The sequence below is a fragment of the Carcharodon carcharias genome, chromosome 13, assembly GCF_017639515.1.
Source record: "Carcharodon carcharias isolate sCarCar2 chromosome 13, sCarCar2.pri, whole genome shotgun sequence".
Classification (NCBI taxonomy): domain Eukaryota; kingdom Metazoa; phylum Chordata; class Chondrichthyes; order Lamniformes; family Lamnidae; genus Carcharodon; species Carcharodon carcharias.
Genome location: NC_054479.1, coordinates 35,086,367 through 35,111,559, shown reverse-complemented (window position 1 = coordinate 35,111,559; position 25,193 = coordinate 35,086,367). Strand labels below are relative to the sequence as shown.

The 25,193-nt window shown below is 41.1% G+C and overlaps 1 protein-coding gene across 1 annotated transcript in view; it reads left to right on the top strand.

Moving 5' to 3' along the window:
• Positions 1-18,390: 18,390 nt before the first annotated feature.
• The window catches only part of vps37ba (VPS37B subunit of ESCRT-I a), a 45,101-nt gene continuing 38,298 nt past the window's right edge, over positions 18,391-25,193 (top strand). The window contains exon 1 of the mRNA XM_041203371.1: positions 18,391-18,562. Coding sequence (XP_041059305.1) covers positions 18,464-18,562 — 99 coding nt within the window. The 5' untranslated portion in view covers positions 18,391-18,463. The remainder of the gene's footprint in view (positions 18,563-25,193) is intronic.

Below are 25,193 nucleotides of genomic sequence, written 5' to 3'. Positions count from 1 at the left end.
GTTGGACCCGGCAGTCATAGCAGCCATTACAGTCATTGGGTCCATGCCGTCTCCTGCTCCACCCATCCACCAGAAAATTCTGCCCATATTTCTAGCTAGCTTTCTCTCATACTCTAATTTTCCTCCTTATTAGTCTTTTAGTCATTTTTTGTTGTTCCTTATATTCTGTCCAATCTTCTGACCTGCCACTTGGCTTTGCATAATTATGCTTTTTTTTTAAGTTTGGTAGTATCTTTAACCTTTTTAGTTAACCACAGGCGGTGTGTACATCCTTGGACTTATTCTTACTCGTTGGAATGTATCTATTCTGAAATAGCCCCTTAAATATTAGACACTGCATCTCCATTGACCTTCCCTTAACCTAATTTGCCAATTCTCTTTAGCCACTCAGCTTTCATGACCTCTTAATTGCCCTTATATAAGCTTAAAAACTTAGTCTCAGACCCACTCTTCTCTCCATCAAACTGAATGTAAAATTCAATCATATTATGGTCGCAGCTCCCTAGGGGCGCCCTCACTATGAGATCATTAATTACTCCCATCTCATTGCACCTGAAAACATTCAACGTACTCCTCATTTAGGCTATCTTTACCCATCTGATTTTTCCAGTCTATATGTAAATTAAAATCTCCCATGATTATCATGTGCCTTTCTGACAAGCTCCCCTTATTTCATGTGATTACTGTTAGGAGGCCTGTACACAACTCCCACAAGTGACTTCTTACCTTTACCATTTCTCATCTCTACCCAAACCATTTCCACATCCTGGTTTCCTGAACTTAGGTCATCCCTCTCTGTTGTGCTAATAAGAAACAGAGCCATCCCTCCACCTTTTCCTCGCTTCCTGTCCTTCCTAACTATCCTGTACCTTTCAATATTCAAGTCCCAATCCATGTCCTCCTGCAGCCATGCCGCCGTAATGGCTATCAAATTTTAATTGTTTATTTCTATCTGCGCTCTCAGGTCACCTGTATTTTTTTTCGAATGCTACATGCATTCAGATACAGGGCTTTTAGTTTTATCCTTTTATTCATTTCATAACCTCCAGTTTCATCTGTTGATTTATTTTTAGATTTGTACTCTATATCCCTTCCTGTCACGCCCTGTTTTTCAGTTCTTGTAATAACACCGTTTTCTTTTGTCTTGTCTCTGCTCTTTGATTTACCACATCTTCGCAAATTTGATCCCTCACCCTCAGTATTTAGTTTAAAACTTTCTCTTCTTCCCTAGTTATGTGGCTCGCAAGAACAACAGTCCCAGCACAGTTCAGGTATAGACCGTCCCATTAGTCCAGATCCCACTTTCCTCAGTACTGGTGCCAGTGCCCCATGAACCAGAACTCACTTCTCCCACACCAGTCTTTCAGCCACACTTTCATCTCCCTAATCTGATTTGTCCTATGCCAATTTGCACATGGATCAGGTAATAACCCAGAGTTTATGACCTTTGAGGCTCTGCTTCTTAATTTGGTGCCTAGGTCCTCTCACAGGCTATGCAGAACCTCCTTCTTTGTCCTGCCTATGTCACTGGTACCTACATAGACAATGATGACTGGGTCCTCCCCCTTCCATTACAAGTTCCTCTCCAGCCCTAAGCAATATCCCTCATCCTGGCACCTGGACTCACGCTCTTTGCTGCATAGAACAGTGTCAATCCCTCTGATTATACTACCGCCTACTACTATTACATTCCTTTTTGCTCCCCCCACTTGAATGGCTTCGTGTACCATGGTGCCCTGGCCAGTTAGCTCACCCACCCTGCAGCCCCCACTCTCATCTAAACGAACTGAAGAAACCTCAAATCTGTTGGACAATTGTAAAGGCCAAGGCTCCTGCCCTCTGAGTCCCCTTATCTGCCTCACTCACAGTCACACTCTCTGACCCTGACCACTGATCAAATTAGAAGACTCTGTCTTAAGAGCTGTGACTGCCTCCTGATACAAAGAATCCAGGTAACTTTCCCCCTCTCTGATGTGTCGCAGTGTCTGTACTTCAGCCTCCAGCTCGTCAACTCTGAGCTGAAGCTGCTCAAGTGTCAAACACTTTACTGCAGACATGTTTGCCCTGGATCAAACTGGCATCCAGGAGCTCTCACCTGCTGTAGCTCTTTATTGTGTTGTAATTAAATATTTAATTATTTTATTCAATTATATATTTTATTTTTGTTTTTATATATTTTATTAACATTACCAGCAGTTGTTAGACTATTTAGGAGTAGGATAAACTTTAGTCACTTACCAGATACTCACCAAATAACTAGCTTATGCTCCTGTAGCAGAGAATGACCACTTCCTAAAGGCTGAGAAAGTTAGAAAACAGAAATCAAAAGAGCACCTCTTTCCCTTCTTTCCTGAACTCCCGTAATGACACAACTCCCAGCACTCTATTCTAAGTTGCACTTCTTGCAGTAAACCTTATCTAGCACCAAATTCCCACTTTGAACCAAATTCCCAAATATACTCACTCGGTCTGTCTCACTCAGGCCGAAGCCTCCCCTCTGTGACTGTGCACCTCTTACTGATCGTGCGCCTAAAAAGTCCCTTTCTTATATAGATCTGTAGTGAGTCACTCTCTAGCCTAGCTTTATGCTACAGTTATCAACACATGGTTGAGGCCCTATTCAGGCAAAGGGCTTTCAAGTGATTGACAATTAACTGCCACTAAGACAGATGCCAGCTAACTAGGCTACTTAACTGAAAGGCTGTTAATTCTGGGTTGTTAGTTCTAGGTCAGAATCTGACTCTTACTCCAAAATTGAACTTGAAAAAGATTTACCAGTTGAATTCCCACTTTGAACCAAATTCCCAAATATACTCTGAAGAAGTTTCATATGGATTTGAAACGTTAACTCTGTTTTTCTCTCCACAAATTCTGTTAGACCTGCTGAGTGTTTCCAGAACTTTCTGTTTTTGTCCCAAATATACTCACTCGGTCTCTGACTCAGTCAGGCCAGGGGAGGGCATTCTGGCAACATACATCAGAAGGCACAGCCTCTTGTAACATCTCTGCAGTATCGCAGTCACCACAGAAGCCTACTAGAGGCAGGAGCAGCTCCACAATCCTCAGTACACTGGTAGCTGTATGCCTCCAGTCTGACAAAGTTCCTCAAGGAGTTCCATCTGCCAAAATGGTACAGTGCATTTTGTGTCACCTCAATGGTTTAATTGAGAGGCCACATTTGGGCCAAGGTAGCAGGGGATGTTCCACAGGTATAACTCCATTATGACATCACATGGTCTTTTGTGCCCCTTTCTCCTCCATCACATTGACATCTGTCACTCTCTGTTAGGGATGCAGGCATGTATTCATCCTGACTTTTCCATGGATTCAGAGCACATTAGGATCAGAAAGTTCACATGGTCAGTCTGCCCTCATGGCCAATCCTGGCTCTTGCCAACTGCAAAATACAATCACACCATGAACCAGTAAAGGTAAAGCTTGTTTGATAATAAAAGGCACTCATCAGATTCATTACAGTCTGGGCTGCATCCATTTGGTACCCTTAAAAATGTCAAGAGCTACCATTTGCTCTTCCAGAGCATGCTCCGAGGTCCCTTTGATCGCACCACATGATCAATTGTTTTTATCTTCAATGACCTCGGTGAGAGTATAGGTGGGGGGGGGGGGCTACTCAAAACGTATGGCTCAGCGCTTCATCCCTACATTGTGATGAAAGCCTTGTGGCCACAATGCAGACAATGGCAAAGTTAGAAAGGCACAAGGTTGGAGGCTTGAACGCCAGAAAAGTGAAGTGCCTTCGATGGTCAGAGATCTAGTATTTAAATGTGGAAAGGTGCTCACATTTGTCTCTGAGCTTATCAGTGGTGCACTGTGAGAATCAGAAAGGTGCAAGGTGGGCAGGATCGCACACAATCTTTGAGCAAGGCCTCGTAGATAGGAAATCCTGCTGGATGACAGTGAGTAAATGAAAGCTGAGGATGTGTGACCCTTCTCCACGCATTTACATCTTTTGATGGAAACGAAACCTTCACCTTACAATATTGCAGATGAGCCTCAAACTTAAAAAGGCAAGAATGAAGAATACATCAAGCAGCACATCATGTGAATGAGGTTCCTTACACAGCAGACTTGACATTAAGGACGAGGCATCAATGATGTTGGGAATGATATGAGTGCGATGAGTCCACACACTGGTGATGTGGAAGCTGACAACATCAACCTGAAGCACTTGTCTTGGACATCTGCAATCAGTGGCAGTAGGGACCATTGTGTCACACCTGATAGACAATGACACAGCTGATCATTAAGAGGCTTACACAGAAGATGTGAAATGGGTGGTATTCTATTTGTATTCATGCAAATTATACAACATGTGGTTATCATCCATGCCACCATCATGATCCTAGTATTTCTTAACTTTCCTAACCATACCGCTACATCTTGGGTGCGTCTCCGACATCCACAGTGGAGGTGGAGACAGCCTGCTGACTGCTATGCCCTGTTGGCTGTGATGGCTTTGGCAGCGGCCTCTGGAGGACTAAGACTTTGATGGGCCCGGCCTGCTTTGGGTCTCCTGCTGTAGCACAGGTGCACCCTCCTCAGCCTGAGGAGCTGGAGGTGATTGGTCACAGGAAGAGGGGACTGGGATCAGCTGGACACTCCCGGAGTCATCTGGGTGATGGCCCCGAGGTATCTAAATGCTGGTCCCCCTCCCTATGGGCACCTGAGGGCTCTGGGTGACTCCTTGAGGAGAAGGGTAAGCTGGAGCGAGATTGAGTTGCCCTGTCCCCCCTCTCACATAGCCACTGATGGACGCCACCAATGGCTACAACAATGGAGTACAGCTCCTGCAGCAGTGCAGGTCCTAAGCAGTCCTGGGCTAAGGTCTTCATGGCAGTTGCCATCCTACCAATGTTGACCTCGGTGAGTTGGCATGCACACACCATAACCCCAGACTGAATGCAGACGCACTCCTCCATTGCTCGTTTCAATTTGTGCAAAGCAGCTGACAACCCTTCCTGATATTCCCTTGAGTGTCGCTGAAGCTTCACCAGCTGAGTTAGGACCGAGTCCAGAGGCCTGTCAACAGACTCGGACTTAGCTGAATCCTAGCCCCCAACAGTCCTCCGAGCACTGGCTACCTCAGATGTCCCTGCCTCTGCCTGCTGTGCACCAGATTGTGTGCTGTGCTCACCAGATTGTGACCCTGAGTCTACTCTAGAACTAGACCCCACTGAGGTTTCTGTGCTAGTGGAGGGTGTGGTTGAGCATTGTGATGGGTCTTCAATGATGCTCTCCTCTTCCTCTACCCCAGAAGTGTCTTCAAGGCTGGAGATGAGGGCTTGGTTGGATGATGCCCTCAGGCGCTTTCCAGAGGTGCTGTGAAAGAAAGTAGAGATTACTTAAGGATGGCAAGCAATTGGAAGATAGCAGAATGGACTCACAGTATAGTTGTCTGAGGGATGAGCTGGTGCAGGGTCCTCACTTGGGTTGGCGTCACCCATCTCACCATTGCCACATGCAGAATCACTGTCCTCTCCAGCCAGCACGATGGCACACTCCTCTTAATTAGTGAAGGCCTTAATTTCAGCCATTCCACCCTGGCTTGGGCCCTCTCACTCCTATTGTATGTGAACTTGTCTTGCATGAAGACAAATGGAGAGATTGTGAGCAGGACACATGCCAAGGCCCATGAAAAGGATGCCTGCCTTGTGTGCATGATGAGTAAGAAGTTGACGGAATGAGGACATGATGTACACAGGACATGAGACCAGATGGAAATGCAAAGGTGTATGTGAGAGAGTGAGTGGTGATATGATTTCAGCTGGCAGTGTGTGAGATCCCTGTGGAGAGTCATCCTGCTACATCTTGATGGGCTTGTGAATTGAGAGTGATCAGATGGTTGGCTTCCCCTGCTGGAACGGATGAGATAATTCATCCCCTTCCTGCACCAGATTGCAGACATATATGCCACATTTGTGCTGACTGCCGAGCCACTGCCCCCAAAGCTGGAGTGGTGGCATTGGTGGACCTCCGTGACCATCACTAGGGCAGAGGACATCTGAGCGGGTCTCAGCAGCATCCTGCAGGTGGCCTATCGAAGCATCACCAAACTTGGGAGCTGCACTCTTCTTGTCTTTTGGGGCCATTTCTTCTGTGGGGCTAAAGTGGCCTAGAGACATTGAGAAGGCTGCACTTTAAATATGGTGCCTAGAGGACAGAACCGCTGAGGTCACAGTGGAGCAGGTGAATCAGAGGCCGCCTGCCTGCGATCTGACGTGCTTCTGGTTTTTGCATTGGTAATCTGTGTGTTTGCTGGGAGAGGCGGGTCTGGTTGCAGTTTGGAACTTGTGTGGTTTGCAGCTTGCAGAGAAGCCATGGAAGATGTTAGCAGGCTCCAGGCAGTTAGGGCTTAGAGAAGTCCTGGGGAGCTGAGAAGGTAGAGGAAGTCACTGGTTCTGGGCTAGGCAGTTAGGGCTCAGAGAGCAAAAATGGAAAGAAAACATTGCTCACACTAATATAGACTACAACATAAAAATGTACATGGTCATTTAAACACAACAAGGTAAAACAAAGCTAAAATACAGAAATAATTTCAAAACACAACAGCTTGCATTAGGATAATTCAGTATCATAGAAGTAGTTATTAATGAAAAGTGTGAAATAGGTGGAAATTTGTTCTTAAATACTTATTGACCTGTTAAAGTAGCCAACTTTGATGTTTGAGACACTAAACTGGAATGAAATTCCATGAATGTCCATTCATTGTATACAATATGATTTGTTGCACAGGTACTGCAATTTACATTAAAGTCTCAGTTGCAGTGAAAATGCTGTTTTTCAAGTGGATTTGAACAATATTCAAATCACTTGGCTAATTCTTGCTGTTGCCCAATCTGCAGTCTATATGCAAAAACATTAATATCCTTCTATGCACCATCTCCAGTAAAAGACCTTTGGCGGGATTTTCCACCCGCCTGCCGCCACGATCTTCCGGTCCCGCCGCAAGTCAATGGACTTCTGGCCAGGGCGACGCCTCACCCACAGCAGGTCCCACCCGTGACAGGGCCAGAAAATCCCAGCCCTTGGGTTTGGTGCCTCATTTATTCCAGAACGGTGCATTATCCTAATAATATCCAAAGATAAGGAACAAGATAAAGTATTTTCACTCATTGAACTTAAGTAAACCCGTACACAATCTGCACTGCCATAAACTCTTTCCAACAAAGCTCTTGCTTAAAGATAAAAGATCTTTGAAATGCCTCTCCGTTGCCCAGGGGTAAAATAGAGAAACACTAGAATATCAATTTAATGTTACAGCCTACACTGCATGACCTTGAATAATTGCTTTCCACATCCAAAATTCAGGGTCTGAACAGGACTGGAAACCTACTGTTCCATTGAGTGTTTGATCATCTGTGTCGATGATCTTTAGGGTTTTCTTAAGATATTCATCTAGCTCCTTGTAAATGGGTTAATTGCTATTGAGTTAATTGCTTTTGATGGAGATCAACTGCAGAAATCTCATACTTCAAATCAATAAAGAAATGCCATTCTACTGAAAATAATACATCAAGACTTAACATATTAAAATTGTCCAGAGCAACTGCTGAGGGGAAAATTGAGCTGCTCATTTTTAGATCTTTTTTACCCTAAGTATCTGTAGTGTATGTACAATGAAAAGTTTCTCAACTGTCAAGTGTCCATAGGGCAATGTGTCCATTGGGTATGAGAAAGTGACATGTTTGTGTTGCCTCTGATTCCCAACATAAAATGCATTTACCTCATGGATTTTTTTGTTAATAAATTCAGATGCCTCTCCCACTAACCACCCTCTCCCTGACATTGTCTCTTCAATGGGAATCAATGGCCCTTAAATTGGAATATGACAAATTGGCCAAATGTGGTAAAAGAGCACATCTGCTTTTCCCAGCTCCACAATAAGACAAGTAAAACAGTTCGTATTTACTTTCCAGTGGCAGGCCCCTAGCATTCCCTTTAAGGTCTGCTGAAAAATTAGCCACAGAATGCACTCTACATGCTGCAGTCTTTGCAGGGGGGGCCTAACATCCCTTTAAGACACATACCCTGAACACCTATGAAGGAGCCTTTAACAATGTGATAGGCGACACAGAATGAACACATGCACAAATGCCACCCACCTCACTATCTGGTATGTCACTGACACATTGTCTGTCAATGCCACAGATCCAACAAAAATCAACAGACGTGTTTAATGACCAGCAGAGCCAATATAGGGAGTTTTACACTATTGTCCAAAGTCAAAATGACTTACATAATAATCAGTATATATTACCTTAAAGGCCTAAAGATCCAATGTAAAGGCATTGTTTTAAAAAAGCCTTTGTTTTCCCTAATCCAGAGATAACTTTTCATCATATTGTTAGCCAGGCACTCACAAGGCAGAATAACCAGCAACATCAGGAAGAACTAAGAACCCATTAATCAGCCCTTGGATTTGTGCAGTGATATTCAGAGCTGCTGATTACAGTCTCCAGCTATGTATGCCCTGCCTGTAAATTCCAATTACCTGTCAGGTTTATCAATATTACAGGAACTCCATGGAATTGCATTCGACAGGTTCATTCAGTAAAAATTCCTGTATTAGAACAGGAATGAAATAAGAAGGCTAAGGGTGAAGCACATTTTCATTTTCATTATATAATAACTGGTTAATCATCCATGCAAATGTTCACAGTAAAAATACATTGTATGCTGCTATAATAATATTACACTTTCTCAACTCACTGTTGTATCCAGGATACCATACACCTGATGGAACATGCTGCTGTGACATAATGATGATATAGCAGGATTGAACCTTGAGACACGGAACGTTAGACAGATTAAATCCAATAATAAAGGTTCTAAGGACCTACGCCTAGAAACTGATGATGCTATAAAGCTTTTGCTCTCACAGTCATTATCTGACTGAGGTAGAAATATCAGGACTGCAGTATAACACTTACTTATCCATTTTCCCAGACTAAGAAAGTTAATATGGGTAGGGCTAACATGCTTAACAACAATTTGCACTCAAGAGGGAACCCATTGCTGTATTAAGGCATCAATGCATCAGCCAAACAAAACAGGTGTTAGTGGAGAAGTCACAACACATATAGCTGGAATATTCATCTCAAGGAGAGTAAACTCAAATTTCCTGCTTACTGTAGGATTTTAGGCACTATAGGGACTATAATCAATGCTCTCCCATTACTGGAACTGATAGGAGACAAGTAAGGGCAGGAAAAGAATACTAGTGATACCAAGTAACTCATGGGGCACACCCTCTGATGCTGTCACTTTGTCACACAGCAGAGCAGAGGCAGAAAATCCTTCAGGGATTCTTCCAATTGCTCACTATAACTTCAGTAAGAGATCAGCGGAACTAGAGAAACATAGTAAACAGTCTTCATCAAGCACTTATGGCATTTCTCCAGGGCTTCTGTCAAGTTTCTACCAGAATTACAGCAGGATGTACTTTCTTGTACTAAATTAAATAATCAGATACAGCAGTTCAGCTGTAATTTAAAAATTGTGGTTGCAGCCACATTTAGCAGTTTGATGGTGAATTCGAGGCTATTCTTCAAACTAAGCTGAATATTGTCTTTCAGATAAGACATTAAATCAAGGCCCCGGCTGCCCTCTCAGGTGGATGCAAAGGAATCCCATTGAAAAAGGGCAGGGAAGCTGCCCCCAGTGATTTGGGCAATATTTGCCCTCAATAAACATCACTTAATAAATAAGAGAATATCTGCTCATTATCACAGTGCTGCTTGCAGGTCCATGCTGTGTGGATATCGGCCATCATGTTTCCTATATCATAACAGTTACTACGTTTTAAAAGTACTTCTTTGATTATAACATGCTTTGCAAATTCTTTTTTATTGAAATAATGGACAGACTTGTAGCTGCACTTTCTATGTATAAGGTGCTACATAAATGCAAATTATTGTTACAAACCAAATTACCCATAATGAATCCTCAGCAAATCCTCAGCTTAGTGCAAATATTAAGACGAAAAATATATTTTTAGATATTCAATTGCCTTTCCTTCTTTCATATTGATAAAATTAGCCATATGTTTTTTTTTCTGGATTGGTTATTTTCATCCACTGCCGAAGGTTTTTTATTGGAAATGTATCTACCAGTTTTCCCCAGGTGCGATTGATGCATTGCTTCTTTTACAGCCAAGGCTTGTGATGTCACGGATATGAAATTTGAGCAATCACATTCCAGAGTGATGCAAATTTTGCACATAGCAAAGTGTGGCACCCAAACTGTGATCACTGAACCAAGATGGGCAAAGTGTGTTTTTTTCAAATACAGATAGATGTGCCCATGGCCTGCTTAGCAAAGTAGTGTGAAAGAAGGAATTTATTGTTGTGGGTTTCTATCGCACTTTCTAATGTTATCTTATTTATGCTTTGGAGCCAGGGAACTTTTAATAGTTTATATCACCTCACTTTTAGTGTAATTTTCACCTTATTTTGTTTCAATATAAAAAATTACCATAACAATTTAATAGGCTCTGTAACAATATTATGTATATCATTTATATTTATGAGCGGGTTAGGTGTAAAGCAGCTTATTATCACAGGGTAGAGCCTAGAGGTAATAAAATAGCATCGTTCATTTGCACTGAATAACTGTTAATAAACATTTAATAAGATAATTTACATAGAATTACACAGAATTTACAGCAGAAATGCAGGCCAGAAACAGCCCCACTAGTCTATGCTGGTGTTTCTGCTCTGTACAAGCCCACTCCCACCTGACCTTATCAGCAGAACTTTCTATTCCTTTCTCCCTCATGTACTTACCTAGCTTTCCCTTATCCAAATGCAGCATAGAAATATAGGCAGTTTGATGGCATCAACCCACCACCACTAGAAGCAGGTTTGCTTACCTCACTTAGGATACTTACCGTAGACACATGAGAGAATTTCATATTTTAAGATAGCAGAATTTCATGACATCTGTGTGCCTTCAGCAGCAGTGGTTGACTGATGAGAAAATATTGATGGATGCCATCAGCCCTCTGGTCACTCACTCTGCAAGGCTTTCTTCATGTCTCAGCTCAGAAAGTGAATTCTGGTGGGCTTTACAACCAGGTGCGATGTCAGAGCCAAGTCTGATCCCATCCCGCTGGGGGTTAATGAACAGAAAAATTAAGTGTGAATCCCAGGAATACTCAGGTCAATTATACTGCCTCAACTGCTATACCAGTTTAACTATTTTAATGCAGACTGAGAATTACATCTTCTGCTTCACACAAGTTATTGTTATAGCTGATGGTGTCCTCACCCACTAGGTTCTGACCACTTCTGTTTTATAGGGTGTCATAACTGGCCAATAGGATCCTTGTAGATCTTCTGAGATAAACTAGATACTATATTTTCATGCTGCGTCCACCTGATAAATTAGTGTAGAATAGAGTCTTGGAATCATAGAATCGTTACAGAAGTAGGCCATTCAGTCCATCATGTCCATGCTGGCTCTCCTAAGGAGCAATTCACATACTGCCACTCCCCCATCCTCTCCCTACATCCCTGCACATTCCTCCTTTTCAAATATTTAGAAAATGTGGGAAAATTTATGGCACAGAAGGAGGCCACCCTGCCCATTGTGTCTGTGTGGCCGGAAAACGAGCCACTGAACCTAATCCCATCTTCCAGCATTTGGTCTGCAACCCTGGAGGTTATAGGGCTTCAGGTGCATATCCATGCATCTTTTAAATGAGGTGAAGTTTCTGCCCCTACTACCCTTTCAGGCAGTGGGTTCATGAGTAATTGGGATGCAATTACTCTGCAACAATTTGTGCACAATGAGTTCCCACAATCAGCAATGAGATAATGACCAGATAATCTGTTTCTTTAGTGAAGTTGGTTGAGGACTAAATACTAGCCAGGACATCAGAAAGAACTCTGCTACGCTTCATCGAATAGTGCCATCGGATTCGAGAGGGGAGACATTGCCTCGGGTGGACAGCTCATCAGAAAGAGAGCACCTCTGATAATGTAATATTCCCTTAGTACTTAATTGAAGTGTCAGCCTATATTCTGTGCTAAGGTCTCTAGTGTGGGACTTGAACTTAGAGCCTTCAAAATTGGAAGCAGGAGCGCTACGCTGAGATAAGGCTGGCACTGCTCTAGTGAAAGTGGTCCCGCTATCTCAAATCTTACCTCATAACCATTGCATCCCAATCCTGGTAACACCCATGTAAATTTATGTTGTATGATCACTGTGTCTTTTATGGTCTAACCCTAACAGGGCCCCAAAACTGCACACAGCAATAATTGTAGCCTAACTAATAATTTGTAGAAATTTTACATTACTTTCTTACTTTGGGATTCTATCCCTTTATTTATAAAGCTCAAAATGTTGTCGGCCTTTTTTATGGCTTTATGTACCTGCACTTATACTTCAAGGACATTTATGGCTCAGAATTTTCTCAAAGTTGTTCTTACTCCAAGGAACTTCCTGTTCCATGAAGTTCAACCCATAAGTTCCTCTGTCATCCACACCTTTTAGAGTCCATCCATTGAACCTATATTGCCTTTTTCTTTTTTCCCCTCTCAAACACCAGGAAGTGAGTTATTAAAAACACCATGTAAAACGATGCCATGTATAGAGAATGGAGCATGCAAAACACAGAGTAAGGACGTTTTAATTAGCTTTAGTTTCATTCCCATAATGAGGCCCATATAACATCATCAATATGAATCTCTTGAGCACACAGTGTAGCATGGGTACACTCCAGACCCCTCCCCCCATACCAAATATGCACCTAACCATTTAGCTTAGCAGGAACTTCCCCCTTAAGGCACAAACAGGAAGGAACACATATCATTACTTCCACTGACTTTGAGCTCAAAACTTTGACGTTTATGTAGCTTGTGGTATCCACAATTGAATTGAATCCACAAGTTTATTTCAATTGAAATAAACTTTAAAAATTAAAGCCAGCAACTTGAGTACGTGGAGTGCTTGACTATAAGCTAAAAATATTCCCTTATAATGCTTTTGAGCAGCATTTCAGGACTCAATTAACATGTAATGTTCCGAAAGCACAAACTAATCAAAACCTCCTGTGATGCAGGGCAAATAGCCATTTTTTTCCTTTTTTTTATGGACTTCAGCATATCCAAGCCTAACAGTCATATGGATCGCATTAGCAGGGGAACTGAGCACTAGGAAACAAATTGAAGCCAGCATATACATTTATTTTCAGTAGGAATGCCAAAGTGCGGATAAAAAGAAAATTAAACAAAGACAACATTGTTGAAAATGCAGCTCATATGTCGATCATAAACCATACCTGCTGCTCTTTTGAGTAAGGATGGTGTTGATAATGGAAGAAGAAATAGATAACTCTTTAAAGCTAAATACACTACTGTTCCTGCATAAATAAAACTCTGAGGTACAAGTAGGAGTTAAACCCCATTGTTTAAAAAAAAAATCTTTCTAGAAGATAGTTAAATTATCATAATGGAAATCTCAATTAAAAATTCACAATTGTGAAATCAGCCCTCATTCACTGCAAGAACTTCAGTATCCACAAGAAAAGAAATTGTTTCAAAAGTTGTTTCTTTTTTAACTGTTAGCTGCATGTGGAAAGAAATCGTTCGGAGATAATGTGAAACACTGCAGCTCTATACTTAACTGTGCAGAACTATTTATATTAAAGCTTATCTCTAGCGATATGCACTTGAGATTTTTTTTGAGTTCAGATCATTCATGTAGGCTTCATTTTTGATGGATTGAGGATGCTTCACCTTTCAAGGATTAATGTAGTTTATCATTGAATGTAAGATTTCTAACAGAAATATGATCATAAATTTATAAGATGTCACTATCTTATGTTTAAAAATGAAGGGTATATTGTGATAGACAATACAGTACTCAGCAGAACAAAGATTCATGTGCGAAGTTGGGCATGTGATGTTGGCTGAATACAATTGTATGAAATTCTTTCACCTTTAACTTAAGGGAAATAAAAGGTTAACTGCTCCATTAAAAGAATGGAGAAAGGAATTTTATACACTAGTATCCCAATATTATACAGCATGATTTAACACAACTAGCTATTAAAATGTTAGACATCAGACAAAGATAATTACAATTATACTAAATGCTACAGCTGGTTGAGATTTTCGCCTCCACCCCCCTCCCGACCCAATGCATCTCCTATGTTAGGTAAATAATTAAATAAAATGATAAGATTTATATGTAAACTCTATTTTTAACAGGAATTAAGTTTATGCACAGATTGTGGATTAGTTCAAATGATGTCACTAAAATAATTGTTCACAGAGCCATCTGTTCTCATTTGCAATATTCCCAATCCTACCAGGGTCCCTAGGATACAAATTACTATGTGTTAGAATTAAGATCAGTGATATATGAGTGTGAATGGGCAGTAATGAGTGTGTTCCAGTGTATAATTAACTCCTCTGTTGCAGCCATAGCCAAATTACTCTTGGAAAAATGTACTTCCTGTGCTTTGTAAAAGATAAATTTTGTACCATACCAATTAAAGTGATTAAAGATGTGACTTGTAGTTGTTCAATCTAATTTCCAGCATCCTCAATTCTCATGTGTGCTATATTGGGAATGCCTATTTCTAATGCACGTTGCAGCAGTGGGTGCAAAATGGTTAAATTCATTGCTGGCTAGACGCCTATAGTGAAAGGTTGGACATCATTCCAACTTCCAGACCATTTAGCATCGGAATCAGGTTCAGTGCATCTTTTGTACTGCGCTCAATGGGGGAGACAGCAGGAAACAGATATAATAGACCATGATATCAGGCTCTGCACAAGGTATATTGTACTGCTCTGCCAGCACTGAGCAAAGTGGGTGTACTATTCCAGGTAGAGATATTTAGAGTATATAACATGGTACATAAGGGAGTGTCTATGGATGTTATTTATATGGACTTCCAGAAGGCATTTGATGAGGCTCCATTCAAGAGACTATAACCAAAAATGAAGGTGCATGCAATTGAAGACAACCTTTTGACATAAGTAGGGAAGACAGGTGGGAGACAGAAAGGACGGATAATAGGTATGAACTCCAATTGGCAGGATATGAGGTCCCTCTGGGATCTGTACAGGAGCTTCAACTTTTCATCATATTTTCATCAATGACTTAAATAAAGGAATGCAGAGCCATATATCCAAGTTTGCTGATGATACTGTTAGGTAGCAATAGTAATCGTTAGGAGTAAAAAGTTGCAGAGGAACATTACTTGCTTGTTAGTGGAAAAAAGTTATGGCAAATGAAGTTTGATGTGGGAAAGTATGAGGTCATTCCTAGAAGAGCAAATGTGGTACCATCATTCAAGAAGGGAAGTAGGGATAAACCAGGTAATTACAGGCCAGTGAATTTAACATCAGTGGTAGGGAAACTATTGGAAAAAAATCTGAGGGACAGGATTAATCTCCACTTGGAGAGGCAGGGATTAATCAGGGATGGTCAGCATGGCTTTGTCAGGGGGAAATCATTTATAACAAATCTGATTGAAATTTTCGAGGAGGTGACTAGTCATGTAGATGAGGGTAGTGCAGTTGATGTAGTTTACACGGACTTCAGTAAGGCTTTTGACAAGGTCCCACATGGGAGAATGGTCAAGAAGGTAAGAGCCCATGGGATCCAGAGCAATTTGACAAATTGGCTCCAAACTTGGCTTAGTGGCAGGAGGCAAAGGGTGATGGTCGAAGGTTAATTTTTGCGATTGGAAGCCTGTGATGAGTGGTGTACTGCAGGGGTCAGTGCTGGGACCCTTGCAGTTTGTAGTGTACATTAATGAATTAGATGCAAATATAGGAAGTATGATCAATAAGTTCACAGATGACATGAAAATTGGTGGTGTCATAAATAGTGAGGAGGAAAGCCTTAAATTACGGACCATATAGATGGGCTGGTAAAATGGGCAAAGCAGTGGCAAATCAAATTTAATCCTGAGAAGTGTGAGGTGATGCATTTTGAGAGGACTAACATGGCAAGGGAATACACAATGAATGGTATCACCCTAGGAAGTACAGAAGATCAGAGGGACCTTGGTGTACATATCCATAGATCCCTGAAGGCAGCAGCACAGGTAGACAAGGTGGTTAAGAAGGCATATGAGATACTTGCCCTTATTAGCCAAGGCATAGAATATAAGAGCAGGGAGGTTATGTTGGAACTGTATAAAATGCTAGTTAGGCCACAGCTGGAGTACTGTGTGCAGTTCTGGTCACCACACTATAGGAAGGATGTGATTACACTGGAGAGGGTGCAGAGGAGATTCACCAGGATGTTGCCTGACTGGAGCGTTTCAGCTATGAAGAGAGACTGGATAGGCTAGGGTGTTTTCCTTAGAGCAGAGAAGGCTGAGTGGGGAGGTTCCCCCATTCAGGTTCGATAGAGGTATACAAAATTATGAGGGGCATAGGTAGGGTAGATAGGAAGAAACTTTTCCCCTTAGCAGAGGTGTCAATAATCAGGGAACATAGACTTAAGGTAAGGGGCAGGAGGTTTAGCGGGGTTTTGAGGAAATTTTTTTTCACCCAGAGGGTAGCTGGAATCTGGAACACACTGCCTGAGGGGGTGGTAGAGGCAGGAACCCTCACAACTTTTAAGAAATATTTAGATGAGCACTTGAAATGCCATAGCATACAGGGCTACAGGCCAAGTGCTGGGAAATGAGATTAGAATAGATAGGTGCTTGATGGCTGGCACAGACACGATGGGCCGAAGGGTCTGTTTCTGTGCTGTATAATTCTATGAATCTATGACAGCATGCCCAGACATGGCCTAGAAACGTACCACAATTTTTGTGCCTTCAAATTTTAAATTCCACCTTCACACTTTTATGCTATAAATGCAAGCTCAGTCTTTCTTATTTGCTCCAATACAAACAAGTGTTGTGTAGACCGAAAGCTTAGCTTACAAAGTTCCTGTAAGTACTTGTTTTCATGTCATAGTTGTTTAATTACGACAATTCTTGAGTTGTCGGCTTTTTAGGAGCTCTGTCAATTTTTCTGAAGCTGAGAGTCAGATTTTGCTCATTTTCTAAGTGGATGCATGTCATGGGATACGGGCCATCAGTCTTCAGTTTCATTTCCTCAATCTCTCTATACTCCCTCTTCCAAATATCTCTAACGCAGCCACCTTGAATGGATTAAAAGGTCTGAATTCCCATAGACTTCCTGTGGTGTATTCTATTCCTTCTACAGGACAACGTCTCATCTTGCAATTGAAAAATTATGAAGGAGGGCATAAATGATTCAAAGTCGTAGAAGGAATCAAAATGGACATTAGAAACTAATAAAAGGGGAAGAGAGTCAATCATTAAAAACAGGAAAAGAGGAAAAAGGAGAGAGTAGAGTTAGAAAATAAGGCAACAGCGGAGAACAGCTGAACCAGAAAACAAATTAGAAAACAGACACAACATAACAGTAAACAGTAGGTTTTAAATATTAACGCATAGCTTACATTTTTAAAATTGCAGCATGCATAAGTGAAAACAGTTTTGGAAACAGTTTATTTTTTTTCCATTTTGGTGCATTTGTGCTCTTTGTATACAGGAAAATATTAAAAATATGATCTCTGGGAAAAGTCTGATCAATGTATGCAAGAACTGAAATTGTGATATTCTTACCCTGGGATATTTAAAATGGCATCATTGTATATATGTGGCAATGAATTTAAATGATGCAATGAGATGCTGCGCATTGTAATAGCCAGGGCTATCTAGCTGAATAGAGATTATAACTTCACTATGATAGAATCAAATTAAATAGAAACTTAGAGTACAAGATATAAGCATTCAAATTCACGATCTCCACTCTCTCTGATTAAAGATCATTCAATTAAAATACTGTTTCCCTCCGCACAGATGCCGCCTGACCTGCTATTTTTAGCATTTTCTGTTTTTATTTCAGATTTCCACACAGCTGCAGTATTTCACATTTGTAATGAAGTGTTTATGAAATTATAATAACAATGTGCTCCAATCCCTCTGCCCATTGGAAAAACTTCCAGCGCCCTTGCGGACTCTGCATGCCTCCCTCTCCATGGACGTGAATGTAGCCAAGGCAGAGAGGCATGCAGCTGGGACGAACACCGCCATCGACGATGCTCCGTCTGGATCTGTTAATAGTCAGGAACAGACTCACGAAGAAGACCTTTAACCCTCATAGAGGTTGGAACCCACACCTGGAACCTGGCTTTGTTGTTGTACAGCAGCTGGGGCGTGGCAGTGTCCTTGGGACCCAGAGGCGGATGACTTCACCTGGCGGGCTATTGGTTGAGAAGCCTGTCAATCAGAGCAATATGGGCGGGGCCGGGTGGGTGCCAGGGGCGACCTCAGGAGCCGGAGTCTAGTGGTTAAGGACCCTGTCAATCAGAATGGCGTGGGCGGTGATTTCCGCTCGGAGCTGGGGTTGCCTCGGGAGCCGGGACTTGGGACGGAGGGAGTGAGTGAGGTAAAATGTCGTTGCCGGACCTCAGCTCCCTGAGCTTGCAGGAGCTGAATGAGTTGCTGGAGGATGAGGAGAAGCTGAATAAAATGGCGGAGGAGATGGAGGGGGTGAGTTTCGTGAGGTGATTCCTGGCTTTACAAAGGGAGGGGGTTGGGGGGGAGAACCTGAAGAGTAAACGGGGCCGGGGTTGACGTTGGGAAAGTTGTCCCTGTGTGTGTGAGAGAGAGAGAAACAATGGAGTGGAGGGAAGAGGAAAGGAGGGGGGGAGGAGGAGGGGTGGGGGTGGGGGAGCAGCTGTGACCATGGGCGGGGTCCCCACCCAGAGCCCCAGTTTAACGCCTGGCTGAGGATCCTCTGTGTAAACACGGAAATCACCGGGGCTGTGGCGCTGCAACTCTCCCAGGCTGCTACTGCCGAATCTCCACAGGTTGTGCAGCAGTAGTCCACATTTCCACAAGGATTAGAATCACTCACTGAGTGTTCAGGAGCCTTGGTCGAGGGCGGGTTGTAAATTCTTAACCCACCCCCTCCTTCCTGTAAGTAATTAGGCAGGAGGTTGAAGGTGAGAAAGACGGGATGAGTTTTCACCTGAACTTTGCACAGGTCCATCTCTCTTTATCTTCCTGCCTATAATGCGGCTGTTTTTAGAACCATAGGATGGTTATAGCACAGAAGGAGGCCATTCAGCGTGTTGTGTCTCTGCCAGTGGCCCTGCAAGAGCGACTCAGTTATTCCCACCGCCCTGTCCTTTCCCTGCAATTTTCTTTCTTTTGGGGGTGCTTATCCAATTCCGTTTTGAAAGCCACAATTGAATCTGCCTCCATCTGGCACTCAGTGCATTCCAGATCCTAACCCCTCATTGTGTAAAAAAAAGTTTTCTTGTTGCTTATTTTACCAATTGCCTTAAATTTGTATTCCCTAATTCTTGGCTCTTCTGCCAATGGGAAATGTTTCTCCCCATCTACTCAGTCTCAACCCTCATGGTTTTGAATACTTTTACCAAATTTCATTGGTTGGGAATGGCCATTTTTCTGTATTAACTGCTCGAATAGCAAATTTAATTAGCTTTAAAGATGTTTCTTTTTTTATTTGAAAATGCAAAAAGTTTACAATAGTGAACAAGATTGTGCTCCAAACCTGTGATCTTTACTGCCACGAAGGATGAGCAGTAGACGCATATGAACACCATCACCTACAAGCTTTCCTCTCAGTCACGCACCATCTTGACTTGGAAATATAACACTGTTAACTTCACTGTTGCTGGGTTATAAATTAATAGCACTCTAGGTGTGCATCCACCACATATACTGCAGCAATTCAAGAAAGCAACTCGCCGCCTTCTCGTGGACAATAAATGCTTGCTTTGCCAGTGACACCCATATCCCATGAATGAATAAGAACAATCCAACTACGTAAAGAGAAAATGCTAAACAAAGCAGATGAATGCCAAAAGGCCTAGGCTAAAACATTGTTTTTCAAGTGGGATCAGGTATTTTTTGTAATAGGAGATGGAAAATGGTTTAAATTAATGTTGGACTTCTTTTGTGCATGTGCAGAGTTGAGACTAGATTTTAGGAGAAGCTGAGTGTGATAATTGTATTGGGTTGTGCAGATGTAATTTAGTACTAAGTTTAGAGTCATTTTTTATCCTTATTTTTTATTTGCATTAGAAATTTCTAATATCCACACTTATAATGGGAACTATCTAGTAGTGCTGTAGTGTCTCTATCTAGTGCTACAGTGTCTTGATTTTCAGACTACTGCAGGGAAAATTCTATGCAGCTAACTCTACTTACTTGCTTCATAATTTGCAGTCCATTTGACTATTTAACTCAGAATAGTACAAAACTCAAATATATAAAAAGACAATACATGATTTTAAACTGGTGAGTGGCGTGTGTATTCGTTTTTAAAATCTTCATTTCCTGCCTTGAGGGTGTTGCCTTGAATAGCGATTCTGGTTCCATGGCTACCAACGTCTTTTTCTGAGATGCTCAAGTATGAACTCAATACCGCATTATTTGTTAATGTATATTGTTTTTGCTGCACTTCTACTTGTGCTGTCTTCTGGAACCTAGGATGGGCACTTTAGGTGTGTGTCAATATATACAAAGAGCCTGCCACTCTCAAAAGTCTAAAGTCACTGGTTTAGCCAGTCTCACCCTCAACTGATTGTGTGCATTTTCTAGCAAAGATTCCTGGATGGAAGCGAAGGGAGAGCCTGGATGTTTTCACTCTGCCAGTAATAATGGTATCTCTGAAATTAGCAAAAGGTATAGTTGGGGATCGAGTCCAATATAATTTTTGATAGCTCAGTATCAAACTGGGTGGTACGTCTTTATATAAAAATGCATCTTTGAGGTTTAATTTCTTTCACCTCTTCCTCTCCTACCAGTCCTCCCAAAAAAATTAACTCTAGTGTGTTTTGGGAGCTTCCTCGTTTTTTTTTTTATTGTGTACACTTTTTTAAACAAAGGTTTCTTTGTGAAGTGCTGTGACATCATGAATACATTGCTGCAGCTATGTTTCAGGTTTGTTCGGCTGTTGATTTTGAGAAAATGGCATTCAGAAATGGGAGGTAGTCCTGGAAACTAAATGAGAGAATCGATTGAGATCTACAGTTCTAAACATTGCTAAGTTTTATTTTAAAAATCGACTGTAGTACATAACCATTAGAAAACTGACTTGTATTTGTATTAAGCTGTTTTCTATTGTTTTAAAAAGACAATACAGTGTTTTAAACATGGAACAAGAGATTGTGTGGAGTGTAACACACCATTGAATTATACATTTGTTATTGAATGATCAAAAGGAAATAGCTTTAGGAGTACTGAAATTTACCTTATTTCTCCACTTGATTTTTTTTTTTGGTGGGGGTGTTAGATATTGTCAGGCTAGGCCACTGGTTCACAGTTGAATGCTGAGAGAAGAAAAGGCAGGCCAAGGGGGAAAATGGCACAAGGAATTGTACAATCTTGAAGTCAAGATCTGAGAAGTATAATAGACTGCACCATAGTTTTATGTTTTAAATATTGAACATAAATCTCCTTTCCTAAAAGGATATAGGAAATGTGCCGAGAGCTTTATACTGTCATGTTAGATTTGTATTTTTTTTAAAACAAGTTTTGTGAAATTTAAGTGTTCATTCATTTTGTTTTTCAAATCAAAAATGAATAATTTGCAACAAAGAGTTGCTTTGTAAATTGATGGCCTATTGATGTTCAAGGAATGAGAGGAGACCACTATGGAGCATAAACACTGGCATGGACCTGCTTGGCTGACTGGCCTCATTCTGTAGGGTAAATACTTTGTAATAACCTGCCATCCCTCTCATTGGATTATTATTGAGCCAATTCTAACTGCAGCTTTGGTTGAAGGAACTATTAATGCTGCCGTTATATTTATCTTCTGGATGAAAGCCTTGCCATAATACATCGTTAATGTTGTGTTTTTTTATATATATATATATATATATATATATGGCAGTACAAGCAATATAAACTGATCCATTTTCATGGACCAAATTTATATTTGTAGAGGTTATGCCATCTGGAACATGTTACAAGAAATGGTAGCTACCATGTAGCTTAATAATCGTCTAAACCAAAATCTTAAGGTTGATTGATTTGGTAATTTAAAAACAAATTGCCATATTAATGTAAAATAAAAATACCTGGAAAAACTCAGCAGGTCTGGCAGCATCTGCGGAGAGGAACACAGTTAAAATTTTGAGTCCATATGACTGTTCTGTGGAAGCGTCATATGGACTCGAAACATTAAATGTGTTTCTCTCCGCAGATGCTGCCAGACCTGCTGAGTTTTTCCATGTATTTTTCTTGTTTTGGATTTCCAGCATCCGCAGTTTTTTGCCTTTTGCCATATTTATATAATGGATGCAACACCAATAACAACAAATAGTGGTTGGCCTCACTACTTTTTGAAACTGTTTGGTCAGACTTTATCAGTAGAGTTGTAGGGGCTGAATAATAGAATGTTAGCCAATTATTCAGTTTACTACCCAGTAAATTAACAGTATAAATGTATTTATACAAGAACAATTTATATTTGTACAGCACCTCTAACAGTAAAATGTCCCAAGGTGCTTCATAGGAGTATCATCACAAAATTTGACAACAAGCCATGTAAATAGAGGTAGGTTTTAAGGAGTGTCTTGAAGGAGAAACAATGGAGAGGTTATGGATAAGTACACTGATAATTTTGACTTTCAGGGTTGTTTTTACAATTAAGATGCATTGGATTTTCTCTGCATGTAGAATAATTAACCAATGGATTTGGAATATGATTTGGTGTTGATTGCCATTTCAGATTATTCATACCATGGTATAACAAGTACTATTACGTTCTACTGGGCTGGATAAATCCATGTTTGCTCCATGTTTCTTCATAATATTTTTTGATTGCATATAAACATAACAGGCAGGAAGAGGCCAGTGGATCCAGCAAAGCTGGCCTTGAGTAGCTTTTGTGGTTGGAATGAGCCAGTAAGTATTGCATTTTGTCTAAAATTTAAAAGCTCATGGCTAGGAATTTCCTCAGTAGGAACTGCATTACATGTGTTTTTTGAGATTTCGCACCTACCTTGGTTTTATGCTGGAATCTTACAATGGCACAATTCCTCAATCATTTGCGCCGCTCCTATGTTGCATCTATCAAAATCCTAAATTACTCATTAATGTGGCTTTAATTATGCAAAATACAGGTGAATGCAAGTTTCCTATATTAATGTGAGTTCTGAATGGGTATAAATGCATGTCCAGACATGTAAGTGTAGCACATGTCCACCAAACCTGAGATCACTGTGAGTGAGGAGTTTCAGTCTTGGAACAATCCCTGGGCTTGCTTTCTGGTGTGTTTTCTCTTGGAAATTTGTTTTTAAGTACCCTAGGACCTTTGCTTCCTTATATATTTGTGATTGCTTCTAATGGCAATAGAATCTGTACTGTTAATAAGATTCCAGAATTGCGTGCTCTTTCATATGCACAAGTACGTGTTTCTAGAGGATAGAATTGAAGAGCAGATAATTTTCTTTAAATTTGTATAGAACCTTGATTATCCCACAGTTGGAATACTGTATATTCCTGGTCTCCACTTTACCTAAAGGATAGAGGCACTGGAGAAGGTGCAAAAAAAGATTTACAAGAATGAATCCAAAATTGAGAGAATTTACTTATCAGGAAAAGCTGAACAGGTGAGAAAAGAGATGACTAATCTTTTAAAGATTACGAAGAGTAGATGTAGAGAAAGTGTTTCTACTTGTAGGCAGTCTAAAACTAGAGACCATATCGATAGTCCCTAACTTCCAATACCAAATTCAGGGGAAACTTCTTTTATCCAAAGAGTGGTGAGGACGTGAGACACCACTACAAGGAGTAGTTGAGGTAAATAGCATAAATGCATTTAAGGGGAAACTAATAAACACGAGAGACAGGAACGGAGGGATATGCTGATGGGGTTAAATGAAGCAGTGGGAGGGGCCTTGTATGGAGCATAAACACTGGCATAGACCAGTTGGGTTGACTCGCCTATTTCTGCACCATAGACTCTATAACTATGTAAATAATGGTCTCATGATTTCAATCTAATTTTCATAATATCAATAAGATAAAAAAGGAATGATCTGCATGTTTCTTTGGGCCTCAGTAGTTCTACTGAATTTGTGCTTACTTTGTGCTGGTTCTGTGCATGAGGTCAGGAGATTTTGGTTTAAGCTGCTGACGGTAAGATCAACATAGATTTTGGTGTAATATTATTGCAAGTCGGATGGTGAAAATTCCAGTTGGATCCTTCTGTTCACTTAGATACACATAACCCCTTCACTTTTATAGCCTTATCTGGTATTGGCTTCATAGAGAAAAATCATGGAATGCTTTGAAAATGGGAAGAATAGAATTTTGCAGTTCTAAACTAGGATTAAGGACAATCTGTCGCATTTGATTAATTGGTAATGGCTGGACTATGCTACATAGGAGCCGAAGAGTGGTGAATTGAGTTGAACTGTTGATTTGAGGCATGTGTTTAGGAAGTTCAGCCAAGTGAAATCTCACACCATTCTGGTAAAATTCAGTGAAGCAGCAGGGCCCAAGCCTGGTGTTAGAGCAATGAGTTTCGGATTTGTCAAACAATGACACTAGATCTGGTTAGCACACTTACGTATTCATTGTAGAGAAAGATGATTGCTGATCTGTATCATCTTAGGGGGAACAATCATTTTGAAACCTTATTGTGGACAGCTGAGCTGAGCCTCATTCTTTATGGGTCACAGCGTTAAGCAACTGATAAAAAGGCAATAAATATTATTTGGGGTATACACATAGAAACTAGGATCAGGAGTAGGCCATTCAGCCCCCCTTCGAGCCTGCTCTGCCATTCAATATGATCATGGCTGATCCTCTATCTCAATGCCATATTCCTGCTTTCTCTCCATACCCCTTGATGTGCCTAATATCCAAATATTTATCAATTTCTTGAATATACTCAGCGACCCGGCCTCCACAGCCTTCTGTGGTAGAGAATTTCCTCATCTCAGTCCTAAATGACCTATGCCGTATCCTGAGACTGTGGCCCCTGGTTCTAGACTCCCCAACCAGGGTAAACATCCTCCCTGTATCCAGTTTCTCTAGACCTGATAGAATTTTATACGTTTCAATCAGACCCCCTCTCATTCTTCTAAACGCTAATGAATACAGACCCAGTCGAATCAATCTCTCCTCATACAAC